This window comes from Salvelinus namaycush, chromosome 30 (genome assembly GCF_016432855.1).
Source record: "Salvelinus namaycush isolate Seneca chromosome 30, SaNama_1.0, whole genome shotgun sequence".
NCBI classification, from domain to species: Eukaryota; Metazoa; Chordata; class Actinopteri; order Salmoniformes; family Salmonidae; genus Salvelinus; species Salvelinus namaycush.
This window is the reverse complement of record NC_052336.1, coordinates 11227277-11242524: the sequence shown is the minus strand read 5'-3', so window position 1 is coordinate 11242524 and position 15248 is coordinate 11227277. Positions and strand designations below refer to the sequence as shown.

Below are 15248 nucleotides of genomic sequence, written 5' to 3'. Positions count from 1 at the left end.
TCTCCCTGAGACTCATCCTGATTCTCTACTCTCACGACTCCTTATCAGGGAAGGGCACTCCAACTGTTGTCACAGAGAATGGAAAGCAATTAGGCAGCATTGAAGACAAATGTTACATTCACTTAACTCTGATTACCCCTCTCACTGCTGTTTCTCTCCCCTCCACTGATTGGCCCACTTCTTCAGACACATGTAAACTAAGATAGCTTTGTTTTAATGATAGTCCAGAGGATCCTGGAAACTTGTGACTGTTTATTTTTATTTTATTTCACCAGGTAGGCTAGTTGAGAACAAGTTCTCATTTACAACTGCGACCTGGCCTAGATAAAGCATAGCAGTGTGAACAGACAACAGAGTTACACATGGAGTAAGCAATAAACAAGTCAATAACACAGTAGGAGGGGAAAAAATGAGTCTATACATTGTGTGCAAAAGGCATGAGGAGGTAGGCAATAAATAGGCCATAGGAGCAAATAATTTTAATTTAGCAGATTAACACTGGAGTGATAAATCAGATGATCATGTGCAAGTAGAGATACTGGTGTGCAAAAGAGCAGAAAAGTAAATAAATAAAAACAGTAAGGGGATAAGGTAGGTAAATTGGGTGGGCTGTTTACAGATGGACTATGTACAGCTGCAGCGATCGGTTAGCTGATGTTTAAAGTTGTTGAGGGAGATAAAAGTCTCCAACTTCAGCGATTTTTGCAATTCGTTCCAGTCACAGGCAGCAGAGAACTGGCAGGAAAGGCGGCCAAATGAGGTGTTGGCTTTTGGGATGATCAGTGAGATATACCTGCTGGAGCGCGTGCTACGGGTGGGTGTTGTTATCGTGACCAGTGAACTGAGATAAGGCGGAGCTTTACCTAGCATGGACTTAGATGACCTGGAGCCAGTGGGTCTGGCGACGAATATGTAGCGAGGGCCAGCCGACTAGAGCATACAGGTCGCAGTGGTGGGTGGTATAAGGTGTTTTAGTAACAAAACGGATGGCACTATGATAAACTGCATCCAGTTTGCTGAGTAGAGTATTGGAAGCTATTTTGTAGATGACGTCGCCGAAGTCGAGGATCGGTAGGATAGTCAGTTTTACTAGGGTAAGTTTGGCGGCTTGAGTGAAGGAGGCTTTGTTGCGAAATAGAAAGCCGATTCTTGATTTTGGATTAGAGATGTTTGATATGAGTCTGGAAGGAGAGTTTGCAGTCTAGCCAGACACCTAGGTATTTATAGGATGTCCACATATTCTAGGTCGGAACCGTCCAGGGTGGTGATGCTAGTCGGACGGGCGCAGGCAGTGAACGGTTGAAAAGCATGCATTTGGTTTTACTAGCGTTTAAGAGCAGTTGGAGGCCACGGAAGGAGTGTTGTATGGCATTGAAGCTCGTTTGGAGGTTAGATAGCACAGTGTCCAAGGAAGGGCCAGAAGTATACAGAATGGTGTCGTCTGCATAGAGGTGGATCAGGGAATCGCCCGCAGCAAGAGCAACATCATTGATATATACAGAGAAACGAGTAGGCCCGAGAATTGAACCCTGTGGTACCCCCATAGAGACTGCCAGAGGACCGGACAACATGCCCTCCGATTTGACACACTGAACTCTGTCTGCAAAGTAGTTGGTGAACCAGGTAAGGCAGTCATCAGAAAAACCGAGGCTACTGAGTCTGCCGATAAGAATATGGTGATTGACAGAGTCGAAAGCCTTGGCCAGGTCGATGAAGACGGCTGCACAGTACTGTCTTTTATCGATGGCGGTTATGATATCGTTTAGTACCTTGAGCGTGGCTGAGGTGCACCCGTGACCGTCTTGGAAACCGGATTGCACAGCAGAGAAGGTACAGTGGGATTCGAGCTGGTCAGTGATCTGTTTATTAACTTGGCTTTCGAAGACCTTAGACAGGCAGGGCAGGATGGATATAGGTCTGTAACAGTTTGGGTCCAGGGTGTCTCCCCCTTTGAAGAGGGGGATGACCGCAGCAGCTTTCCAATCCTTGGGGATCTCAGGCAATATGAAAGAGAGGTTGAACAGGCTGGTAATAGGGGTTGCGACAATGGCGGCAGATATTTTCAGAAATAAAGGCTCTAGATTGTCAAGCCCAGCTGATTTGTATGGGTCCAGGTTTTGCAGCTCTTTCAGAACATCTGCTATCTGGATTTGGGTAAAGGAGAAGCTGGGGACGCTTGGGCAAGTAGCTGCGGGGGGGGGGCAAGGTTGGAGTAGCCAGGTGGAAGGCATGGCCAGCCGTTGAGAAATGCTTGTTGAAGTTTGATTATCATGGATTTATCGGTGGTGACCGTGTTACCTAGCCTCAGTGCAGTGGGCAGCTGGGAGGAGGTGCTCTTGCTCTCCATGGACTTAACAGTATCCCAGAACTTTTGGGAGTTAGAGCTACAGGATGCAAATTTCTGCTTGAAAAAGCTAGCCTTTGCTTTCCTGACTGACCGCGTGTATTGGTTCCTGACTTCCCTGAACAGTTGCATATCGCGGGGACTATTCGATGCTATTGCAGTCCGCCACAGGACGTTTTTGTGCTGGTCGAGGGCAGTCAGGTCTGGAGTGAACCAAGGGCTATATCTGTTCTTAGTTCTGCATTTTTTGAACGGGGCATGCTTATCTAAGATGGTGAGGAAGTTACTTTTAAAGAATGACCAGGCATCCTCAACTGACGGGATGAGGTCAATATCCTTCCAGGATACCCGGGCCAGGTCAATTAGAAAGGCCTGCTCGCAGAAGTGTTTTAGGGAGCGTTTGACAGTGATGAGGGATGGTCGTTTGACTGTATCCGCTACTGGTCCGCGGTCAATGAGGCAGTGATCGCTGAGATCCTGATTGAAGAAAGCAGAGGTGTATTTGGAGGGCAAGTTGCTCAGGATAATGTCTATGAGGGTGCCCATGTTTACGGATTTAGGGTTGTACCTGGTGGGTTCCTTGATGATTTGTGTGAGATTGAGGGCATCTAGCTTAGATTGTAGGACTGCCAGGGTGTTAAGCATATCCCATATCCCAAACTCTGAAGCTAGATGGGGGGGCGATCAATTCACAAATGGTGTCCAGGGCACAGCTGGGAGCTGGGGGGGGGGGGGGGGGGGGGGGTCGGTCGCAGGCGGCAATAGTGAGAGACTTATTTCTGGAGAGATTCATTTTTAAAATTAGAAGTTCGAACTGTTTGGGTATGGATCTGGAAAGTATGACATTACTTTGCAGGCTCTCTCTGCAGTAGATTGCAACTCCTCCCCCTTTGGCAGTTCTATCTTGACGGAAAATGTTATAGTTGGGTATGGAAATCTCAGAATTTTTGGTGGCCTTCCTAAGCCAGGATTCAGACACGGCAAGGACATCAGGGTTGGCAGAGTGTGCTAAAGCAGTGAGTAAAACAAACTTAGGGAGGAGGCTTCTGATGTTGACATGCATGAAACCAAGGCTTTTTCGATCACAGAAGCCAACAAATGAGGGTGCCTGGGGACATGCAGGGCCTGGGTTTACCTCCACATCACCCGAGGAACAGAGGAGGAGTAGGATGAGGGTGCGGCTAAAGGCTATCAAAACTGGTCGCCTAGAGCGTTGGGGACAAAGAATAAAAGGAGCAGATTTATGGGCGTTATAGAATAGATTCAGGGCATAATGTGCAGACAGGGGTATGGTGGGGTAGGGGTACGGTGGGGTGCGGGTACAGTGGAGGTAAGCCCAGGCACCGGGTGATGATGAGAGATTGTATCTCTGGACATGCTGGTTATCATGGGTGAGGTCACCGCATGTGTGGGAGGTGGGACAAAGGAGGTGTCAGAGGTATGAAGAGTGGAACTAGGGGCTCCATTGTAAACTAAAACAATGATAACTAACCTGAACAGTATACAAGGCATAAAGTAATCGCAGGTATTGATTGGGAGAGCTAGCTAAGACAACAGGTGAGACAACAGCTAATCAGCTAACACAACAACAGCAGGTAAAATGGCGATGACTAGGCAGAGAGGGTCGGGTTAACTAAACCCAGAGCTCGCGGCTGGGGCCGACAAATAAAAAATAAACAGAATGGAGTACCGTGATTAATGGACAGTCCAGCAGGCATCAGCTATGTAGCCAAGTGATCAGTGTCCAGGGGCGACACGGCGTTTAAAGTTAGTAGCCCGGGGCTAGTGGGAACGTCTGCTCCGACGGAGGCCGGTTGAAGGCACAGCGGATGGAGTATTCGTCGGCAGACCAGTCGTGGTGGTGCGGCGGGGCGCCGTGTTGACAGAGGATCCAAGCCAGATGGCGAAAGAGGTATTGTAGAATTTAGTTTGCTAGCCGGGAGATGCGCCTGGCTCACGGCTAACTGGTGCTAGCTTCATGGCAGGGGCGTTAGCCACTAGCTAGCTGTGAAGATCAGAAGTAGTGGTCCAGTAATTACGGCAGGAATCCGGCGTTGTGGTGGAGAGACAGTCCAATCCTGGTAGATTGGCGAGTATTATCCAGGCTAAAAGACAGGGCTGGTATCTGTGCAGAAGGTAAAAGCCGCTAGCAGTGGCTAACAATGACTAAATAGCTTGTAGCTAATTAGCTTGTTAGCTTCTGGTGGTTCTTGAATGTGTTCTAAAAATAATAGCAATTCCGTATCACATTGGGTGAGGCAGGTTACCGCAAGGTATAATCGAATTAAAATGGAAAAGAGTGAAAATAAAATTGAAATATATACAAAAAAGAAAAAGGTACACGAGAGGACGAACAAAAACACGTCTTCACTGCTACGCCATCTTGGATGGCGTTTTGGATGTGCCAGGTGGGTGGAGAGTTGGCCAGGTGGCTATTACTTAATGTACCTAGGGAGCCACCATCATTTTTAAAATTACCGGGGGGGCTAGGAGGGACTGGGCACCCTCCTAAACAAATCAGGTGCCCATCCTCACAGGTGTGTGTGCTGACTGTCTGTTTCTCTGTGTGTTCCAGGCTCCTTGAGGCAGGGGGTGCCAGCCTGCAGAGCCTCTCCCTGTCAGAAAGCCACCTGGCGGAGCTGGATGGGGAAACCCTGCGCCTGTTCGGCCTCGGGGCCCTGGAGGCCCTGGAGAGAGGCTGGGGGGTCCAGACTGCAGGGGCCATCACTGTCATAGCCTTCCGCTACATCCACTTTGATGCGATCGTGCCAACACTGCCACGCATAAGGGTCAAGTTCCCTAACCTATCTGTGAGAACACATTTACTACAAATTACATACTGTTCAATAAAGAGTCTTCTCATTGGCTACTATGATAGGAGTCATTCTCACCATGGTAACACATGGTCTCTGAGTTCTAAACTGAGGGTTCTCATTGGCCAATAGAATACTGATATGGCCACTCATTGACTGGTTTCCTGACTTATGGTATCCTCCATACAGCACCTGATTTTCCTGGAGACCAACGTCAGCCGTCTTCCCCAGCTGGCTGCTCTGGCCCAGGTGAGACGTCTGGACCAGCTGACCATCCACCCAGAGGGGAACCCTGTAGTCAACCTTTCCCTGTGGAGATCCTTCCTCATCTATCGCCTGCACCACTTCAACCTGCACAAGATCAACAACCTGGAGGTCAGGTCCACCTACACACAGAAAAAAAATCTAACATGTTTTGTCTTTCAGCGTCTTTGTGCTATGATGTTCTGAACGTGTTAGCTGATGCCCTTTTTATTTTCCCTTGTGTGTGCGCATGTGTGTGCATTTATATTGGGGGTGTGTGCATCAGGTGACCATGAATGACGTGATCTCTGCAGAGCGTCTGTTTGGGACGCTGGGTCATATCGCTGCCACCGAGACACCACGCTGCCGCCTGCTAGTACTGCTGGAGGAGTCCAGGTGAGTTCCCTACCCACAGCACATGGTAACTGGCACACACAGTTACACAGCCGTGTCTGAATGTTATATATTTTTTTTTGTTCGCCTTTATTTAACCAGGTAGGCAAGTTGAGAACAAGTTCTCATTTACAATTGCGACCTGGCCAAGATAAAGCAAAGCAGTTCGACACATACAACACAGAGTTACACATAGCGTAAAAACAAACATAGTCAATAATACGGTAGAAAATTAAGTCTATATACAATGTGAGCAAATGAGGTGAGATAAGGGAGGTAAAGGCAAAAAAAGGCCATGGTGGCGAAGTAAATACAATATAGCAAGTAAAACACTGGAATAGTAGATTTGCAGTGGAAGAATGTTCAAAGTAGAAATAATGGGGTGCAAAGGAGCAAAATAAATAAATAAATACAGTATGGGGAACAGGTAGTTTGGGCTAAATTATAGATGGGCTATGTACAGGTGCAGTAATCTGTGAGCTGCTCTGACAGCTGGTGCTTAAAGCTAGTGAGGGAGATAAGTGTTTCCAGCGTCAGAGATTTTTGTAGTTCATTCCAGTCATTGGCAGCAGAGAACTGGAAGGAGAGGCGGCCAAAGGAGGAATTGGTTTTGGGGGTGACCAGAGAGATATACCTGATGGAGCGCGTGCTACAGGTGGGTGCTGCTATGGTGACCAGCAAGCTGAGATAAGGAGGGACTTTACCTAGCAGGGTCTTGTAGATGACCTGGAGCCAGTGGGTTTGGCGACGAGTATGAAGCGAGGGCCAGCCAACGAGAGCGTACAGGTCGCAGTGGTGGGTAGTATATGGGGCTTTGGTAACAAAACGGATGGCACTGATAGACTGCATCCAATTTAATGAGTAGAGTGTTGGAAGCTATTTTGTAGATGACATCGCCAAAGTCGAGGATCGGTAGGATGGTCAGTTTTACGAGGGTATGTTTGGCAGCATGAGTGAAGGATGCTTTGTTGCAAAATAGGAAGCCAGTTCTAGATGTAACTTTGGATTGGAGAGGTTTGATGTGAGTCTGGAAGGAGAGTTTACAGTCTAACCAGACTCCTAGGTATTTGTACACATATTCTAAGACCGTCCAGAGTAGTGATGCTGGACAGGCAGCGATCGGTTGAATAGCATGCATTTAGTTTTACTTGTATTTAAGAGCAGTTGGAGCCCACGGAAGGAGAGTTGTATGGCATTGAAGCTCGTCTGGAGGGTTGTTAACACAGTCTCCAAAGAAGGGCCAGAAGTATACAGAATGATGTCGTCTGCGTAGAGGTGGATCAGAGACTCACCAGCAGCAAGAGCGACATCATTGATGTATACAGCAAAGAGTCGGCCCAAGAGTTGAACCCTGTGGCACCCCCATAGAGACTGCCAGAGGCCCGGACAACAGGCCCTCCAATTTGACACACTGAACTCAGAGAAGTAGTTGGTGAACCAGGCGAGGCAATCATTTGAGAAACCAAGGCTATCGAGTCTGCCGATGAGGATGTGGTGATTGACAGAGTCAAAAGGCTTGGCCATGTCAATGAATACAGCTGCACAGTATTGTTTCTTATCGATGGCAGTTAAGATAGTTTAGGACCTTGAGCGTGGCTGAGGTGCACCCATGACCAGCTCTGAACCCAGATTGCATAGCGTAGGTGCGGTGGGATTCAAAATGGTCAGTAATCTGTTTGTTGACTTGGCTTTCAAAGACCTTAGAAAGGCAGGGTAGGATAGATATAGGTCTGTAGCAGTTTGGGTAGAGGTGGATCAGAGAATCACCTGCAGCAAGAGCGACATCATTGATTTATACAGAGAAGAGTCGGAGAAGGTACGGCGGGATTCGAAATGGTCGGTTTATTAACTTGGCTTTTGAAGATTTTAGTAGGGCAGGATGGATATAGGTCTATAACAGTTTGCGTCTAGAGTGTCTCCCCCTCTGAAGAGGGGGATGACCGCGGCAGATTTCTAATCTTTGGGGATCTCAGACGATACAAAAGAGAGATTGAATAGGCTAGTAATAAGGGTTGCAACAATTTCGGCGGATAATTTTAGAACGAGAGGGTCCAGATCGTCTAGCCCAGCTGACTTGTAGGGATCCAGATTTTGAAGCTCTTTCAGAACATAAGCCGTCTGGACTTAGAGTATGCAAAAAATAAAAAGTATGCGTCATTTTGAAAATCGATTATACTTTAAATGCCCGGATGTCATGCTCTTTTCAGCTTTAACAGCTAATCAATTAGATATTGGGAAATGCTACCAAAATCAATGAATAACAGGTAACGAGACCCATAACAACTTATGCAAATTATAGTAGTGAAAAAGTGAGAACGAAATAACCACGGACAACTAAATTACCGTCAAACACTCATGGTTTATTTGTAAACACACGGTAAAGGGGGGGCAGGAAAAGGGGCTGAGCTGGACTCAAGGAAAGAAACAAATATCCAAAAACACCCCTAAGCTAGACTAGCCTACTTCAACAACAGCTAACTAACCAAAAATACAGTGGGTGGTCCTCCCAGTTCTAACTAGTGTGCGTAGACAAAGTATTCCTACGGGTAGTGTATGCCCATGGGCGACTTGTCTTGGTACCCCCTTTTCCCACCATCAAACAAACACCATAACAAAACAATACTCACAGGGTAACGGACAAAGTGACACGTCGTTGCAACTCACAAGAGATCTAGAGAGAGATTGCATGACAGAGAGATCAAGCTCCAGAGAGAACAACTGACAGGGTTTTTAAACCAAGGGAAAGGGGTTGTGATAGGGTAATGGGAACAGGAGGAGGTGTGTCTTCTGATTGATGACTGATTGGTGACTGATTGGGGAATGATGATTGCCACCTGTGAGGGGTGAAGGAGAGAAAAGAAATACACACAGGATCCACACACACAGGATACCTGTATCCATAACAGTAAGTATGAGTATTTGGACACGGCCACAGTCTGGTACCTGGCACTGACTAACACACAGCGCTCACTCAGGTTACCAAACAAAAACATTAGCTACACTTTAATTACATGTGTTCACTGTACCCTAGAGAACCTGTCGGAGTGTGTTTATGAGTTTGTGTACTGTGTGGGTGTGTGTTTGTGTGTGTGTCTGTGTGTACGTATGTTAATGAGTCTGTGTGTGAAGGATAGACAAAGCCTGGCATCAAGGAGCCATAGGGAGTTGGTTGGAAGCGGTGTCCCAGGGGTAGGGTGGGTACCTGGCACCTTCCTCACGTTCCCATTCCTCTCCCCAGCCAACAGCTCTTCAACTATATCACTCCTGGTCACTGAAACACAGCCAAGCAAAGCAAAACATGCCATTGAACTGAAGGGGTCACGCCTCAGCCCTGCTGTAGTGGCATCTCTCTCAGTGCCCCGAGCAGAGCCCTGTCTGTCAGGAGAATACTGTTAAAAGTTAATTGGCAAACAAAAGGCCAACTGCCATTCTGCTGGCTTCCAGTTCCTCTTTAATAACTCACACTCACTGATGCCCGATTAGAAAAGACAATAATAAATGCCATTTAGCCAACGCTTTAATCCAAAACAACTTACAGTCATACGTTTTTACAAATGGGTGTACCCGAGAATCAAACCCACTACTCTGGTGTTACAAGCACCATGCTCTACCAACTGAGCTACAAAGGACCACGCTCTATCAATAGCCGGGAGCTGATCATTCTTTTCAGATCAACAGTGAAACGGTATTCGCTGTGACCTGCTGACATTGTGTGATAATGCATAGTTTTGTAAAATAAATATTTTATATGTATAGGATGGTTGATAACATGAACTTTGACCTTTCCAAAAATATTAGTTGAACATTAACTTGATCTTATAAAGAGAGTTTTTATAGACTGGTACAGGGCAGAGGAAAAAACAATTGATGTGATGGCCACTCCATGGAGGTCAAACATGTAGCCTAAGGTTATTCATATCAGAAATCTCCCTACTTCCCTGTTGGCTTGAATTAATTCCACTCTATGAATCACAATACACTTGGTACACTGCAAAATATGTTCTGAAAAGTTGAATGAGTGCCAGAGCGTTTTGTGTGTAATGTGTATCTGACTAATATATTAGTATTTTAATGTCTTTGAATGTGTATTTATTTATGCATGTGTGTGTGCCGCAGGTATGTGTAATGTACTGTAAATGTACTGTATATCTCTGTATGTGTGAAGCCTTGAGATGACAGGCCAGGGCTTGTCTGTCCCTAGCAGCTGCCATTTTTAGTGTTTGCTGTGAGAAATGGACGAGCATGGCAGTTAGTTCACTTCCCTAGTCTGTCCCTTCAGGTTCACTCTATGATTACCCACTACACCCCTGGGCCTTCTAAAGCGGAGCATGGAAGAAATGTCTGAGTATCAAACAATACTTTACCTTGAGCTGCCTTATGGAATTCATCCTTTTTCCCCCAACTGAGCCCACTGACCTACTCTGCAACAGCCCTAACCTTTTAAGTCCAGTAATGTGTCTGTATTTGATTAAGGTTTAACCTTCCATATAAAACCATGTAAACTTTCCCCTCTCAGCCTCTGCACAGTGCACAGTGCTCTCACACTACTCCCTGTAGTTTGGTGAGAGATGGAGATGGAGAGTGTATTCCTGTAATAATTAAGATGGGAGTTCACTACAGTCATCAGTAAATGGTTTCAGATCCAGTACAGACATGTATAACTCTGAGCGATACATTATAGAGTCATATTTAGGTTTGGACAATCCATGTGGGAACACATATGGTCATGGGTAGGGCAGATATTGCTGTGAAGGTAGCCAGAGCAAAGGCTATGACTGCTTTAATGCTTTTGGTGTATTGCGGTTGAGGACCAAGTCATAATCAAAAGTCGTTGAACATGGGAGAAGGCCTAAAGGCCTGAAGATAGGCAATTTTTGGGGGAGGACAGCTTGTCCTGTTGTATGAACCATGATGTGATAGTTTTGACATTCATGTCTGTGATACAATACTAATGACTGGAGGCCAGAAAAGAGTCCTGAACCCAATGTAGGAGTGGTTCATCCTTCTTCTCAGTGAATTAAGTTGATGTTGTGGGCTGTTATACTGGGGTGTTTGCATTCAACCTCCAGTCTACTGTACAGTATCATTGTACAGTAGAGTACATGCTCAGCTATGGTGAATGGGGGCTGTTTGATAGATACACACCACTCAGTTGATCCTCTGCCCACCTATACATACAGTGCTCAGGCTCTCTGTCTCCGACACAAGCACACACACTTATCCCAGTAGGTATTTTAGCCTGCAGCCTCCGTCTCAATGACTACTCCAGAGTTCTGGCACCAGCGTTTGGAACATGTTGGTGCAGTGCTGAATTTCATGAGATGAATAATGATGGACAGGGACGTTTGATGTAGCTAACATCCTTTATTAATGTTCTCATCCTGGTTACATCTGTACCAATCCTGTTGCTGAAAACTATACGACTGATGAAGAACTGATTTAAAAATGTATGTAGAAGTACTTTATCATTCCCAATTCATTGTTCGTAAAGTAATTGTTTGGCTTGGCTTCCATGGAATTCATGTCGGCACTACTGTCATAGTATCTGATACCAGTCTTGACAGATGTGTTAATGCGGAGCATTGACTGAATGCCATTACTATTTGTCGAAACGTGTATTGTGATACTTTGTTATACCCTTCTTTGATGATGGCACTGTCCCTGGCAGTGGATGCTCCTATTGGATGCGCTGATGCCCCAGACATGTCTAACTCACCTGTCCCCCTTGCATAGCTGTTGGAAGTAGGGGTGCTGCAGCACACTCTGAAAAATCTGATTTAAAAAATAATTAATTAAGAAAAACATTATTTGAAAAAAACATTTTTTTCACAAAAGTAGTGCACTGGGCCTTTACTAGTATTAGCGGACCGATATAGACGTCTGTAGCGTGGGCAACAAAAAAAAATGTCTGCATTTCCGCTTTTGCAAATAAGGTAGTTGTATAATTAAGAACAGTATCTTGCAGGATTCAATAGTTGGAATTGTAAGACTTGTTGCCCTGTCCCTTTCTCTGCGATTGTCATTCTAATAGAATCCAGAATGAACAAAACACTGTCCTCAAACATTTACATCAAATGGTGAAAGGTTATGGGTAAGGACACAAAACATCCACATCAAATTAAAGATTTTTCTTGATCAAATAACATGGAAAACAACCACTTTATGTGCAGTATTAATTTACTATCATTACAAATCACTTAATGTAAATGTACATTACTGTATAGTACATAGGCTGGTCATCTAGCTTTGTACCTGTAGACTTTCCATCACCATGAAGAAGAACAATGCACAATACAGTAATTGAGTACATTGACACATCAAGTGGTTTGTGATGATATGATGTGATGAAGTGGCTCAGTTGGTAGAGCATGGTGCTTGCAATGCTAGGATTGTGGGTTTGATTCCCACGGGACTAGTATGAAAAAATATGTACATGTATACATTTGCAAACTATTTCAAGAATCTGCAAAACATATATCAAGCATGTATTTTTATATTCCACAAGCATTTTCAGATTAACTGTTTTGTACAGATAATCATCAGACTCAAGTTACAAATGCTGGTAAACACTCAAATACATTTAGTGTAAAAAATGTCACAAAAGGAGTGCACTGGGCCTTTGCTAGTCTTGTATTAGCGGACCGATATGGACGTAAAAGACAACACAGCACCCCCACCCCCAACTACTTCTGCCTTGTCTCAATCGCTCTCTCTCTCTCTCTCTTGCTCTCTCTCTCCCTCTCCCCCCTCTCTCTCTTTCGCTCCCTCCTTCCCTGCCTCACTCTCTCTAGGAAGCGTCAGCTGCAGTTTCTGTTGGAGGGGCGTGGGCGCCGTGCAGGCTTGAGCCCAGAGGATCTGCGTGACAACGGCAAGCTGCTGGGAGAGGGCCTGAGCAGAGCCCTGTTCAACTACCCCAGTAGAGACTGCTGCAGTGTGGGAGCGGAGAGCCCAGAGGTCAGCACTCTCAGACTATCACTCTGTCTGTAGCCTGGTCCCAGTGGTGATGACTGCAGTAGCAGAGTGGAAGCAGCCAGTCTAACCTGGTGGTCCCAGATCTCTTCCATCACAAAGAGATCTGGGACCAGGATAGACTGGCTGCGCTCACTCTGCTACTGCAGACATCACCACTACCTGTCACTGTATACCTGATGCTTCATACTGTTGCAGCTTTATTGAGGGCATGTTTCATACATTTACAGCTGTGATCCTCAACCTGCTCCTTGAGCAGTGAAACACCTGATTTAGCCAATAAAAGTATTGAAGACAGTGGCTCTCCTGGAGAAGGGTTGAGGATCACTGATTTACAATGTAACATGATTACTATCCAATAGGATGATCAATGGAGACTTCCTCTCCACAGTGTCAAAGCTAACAGTCCTCTGTTCCCTGGATCTCCTCAGGAGGGTGCTATGGAGTCGTCATTGGAGCGCGGAGCCATGATGGAGCAGTACATACAGGATCAGGTCCAGAGGGCATCTGACACCAACCTGAAGAGGGATTCCCTCCACAAGCTGTGGCCCTCCATGTTTATGGAGATGGTGAGAGACTATGTGCTGGAGATGAGGGACCGACCAACCTTCCGTCAGGCCTGCCTCAACAGGCTCTCCACACAGGGAAAGTGAGAGGGTGAGGGGTAGAGACCTGGTAAAACTCCATAAGACCTACAGTACAGCATACTGGACACATACTAGAAACAGGTACAGCATACTGGACACATACTAGAAACAGGTACAGCATACTGGACACATACTAGAAACAGGTACAGCATACTGGACACATACTAGAAACAGGTACAGCATACTGGACACATACTGGAAACAGGTACAGCATACTGGACACATACTAGAAACGGGTACAGCATGCTGGACACATACTAGAAACAGGTACAGCATACTGGAAACAGGTACAGCATACTGGACACATACTAGAAACAGGTACAGCATACTGAACACATACTAGAAACAGGTACAGCATACTGGACACATACTAGAAACAGGTACAGCATACTGGAAACAGGTACAGCATACTGGACGCATACTAGAAACAGGTACAGCATACTGGAAACAGGTACAGCATACTGGACACATACTAGAAACAGGTACAGCATACTGGACACATACTAGAAACAGGTACAGCATACTGGACCTACTGGAAACAGGTACAGCATACTGGACCACTTCTTCTACTACAGCATATTGGACACTCTCCTGCTGCTCTGTTTCACCATGTTAACCCATCTTCATCATCACGTGGTGTCAGTCAGTCAAGTTTTGGGGAATTTTGGGGTTCGATTATTTTCATAACTGGAAAAACATATTCTGATCGAAGATGGATGTGGATTTTTCTTTTGAAGGCAACTTTGGGGGGGTTCTCACCAGCCGGGCCTCATAAGCTTGAATGCACATTATCATGGAAAAGACAATATTGATGTTTGTTCTATACTCTGTTCTTCCTATTCAACTTGATTCCAGGATGCACGGAGCTATAGAGCTATATACTTGAGAAAGTCATTGTGAGCGTGCATTGTCATCCCTAAAGAGGAACACTCTTTGCACTTTAAAGCCTTCATAAAGACCCTGTTCATGATCTCCAGCTGAAGATTACAATGAGTGTGTCCCATTGAGCCTAGAATGATTGTGTCATGATAATCCTCTTCTTAATTTTACTCGCTCTCTCTCTGCCTGGCGTGATGACAAGGGCACAAAATACACATTTTCTTTTCGGACCACTCATTTTCTGTATTGTACTTAGTAATAAAATATTCCTTAACACTTAACTGTTCCATGTTTATTGCTCCTGTAGTGTCTCTGTTGATCAAGAAACCATGCTGCAGGAAATTTATTCTCCATCCATCAATCATCAAATTACTCAGAGCTAATATTTTGACTGAATCAGACAGATGATTTAGCACAAAACATATAATCAAAAGTTGTTTTTTTGTTTTGGTATATTTATCTCTTTTGACCATTAAACCCTAAGTATGTTATACTATATTATACCACCTCTTTCTCCTCTGATCTCTGACTATTAACTGAATTGTTTTGGACAGGGGTGTCCTTTTGAAGAACAGCACTATATCCAGCCACCTCCTAATACATTAGACTGAGCTGTGTGCTAATGCTGTTCCACAGTACCTCAATGTCCCTCCCTGTGCATGCTCTACCCTGCACTGGGACATCCAGGGGCAATGGAAAGGGCCCTCTCTCCTGTTCTACTGCTTTCAAACAGTGTAATGTTCTACTGCTCTCAGACAGTGTAATGTTCCTACTGCTCTCAGACAGTGTATAGTCCTACTGCTCTCAGACAGTGTAATGTCCTACTGCTCTCAGACAGTGTAATGTCCTACTGCTCTCAGACAGTGTAGTGTCCTACTGTTCTCAGTGTAGTGTCCTACTGCTTTCAAACAGTGTAATGTTCTACTGCTCTCAGACAGTGTAATGTTCTACTGCTCTCAG

At 45.4% G+C, this 15248-nt stretch overlaps 1 protein-coding gene across 1 annotated transcript in view; it reads left to right on the top strand.

Moving 5' to 3' along the window:
* The window catches only part of LOC120025302 (leucine-rich repeat-containing protein 49-like), a 54261-nt gene extending 39692 nt beyond the window's left edge, over positions 1–14569 (top strand). The window contains exons 15-20 of the mRNA XM_038969796.1: positions 4920–5154; positions 5347–5532; positions 5687–5796; positions 12585–12747; positions 13194–13459; positions 13491–14569. Of these exons, the coding sequence (XP_038825724.1) occupies positions 4920–5154; positions 5347–5532; positions 5687–5796; positions 12585–12747; positions 13194–13415 (916 nt within the window). The 3' untranslated portion in view covers positions 13416–13459; positions 13491–14569. The remainder of the gene's footprint in view (positions 1–4919; positions 5155–5346; positions 5533–5686; positions 5797–12584; positions 12748–13193; positions 13460–13490) is intronic.
* Positions 14570–15248: the final 679 nt, after the last annotated feature.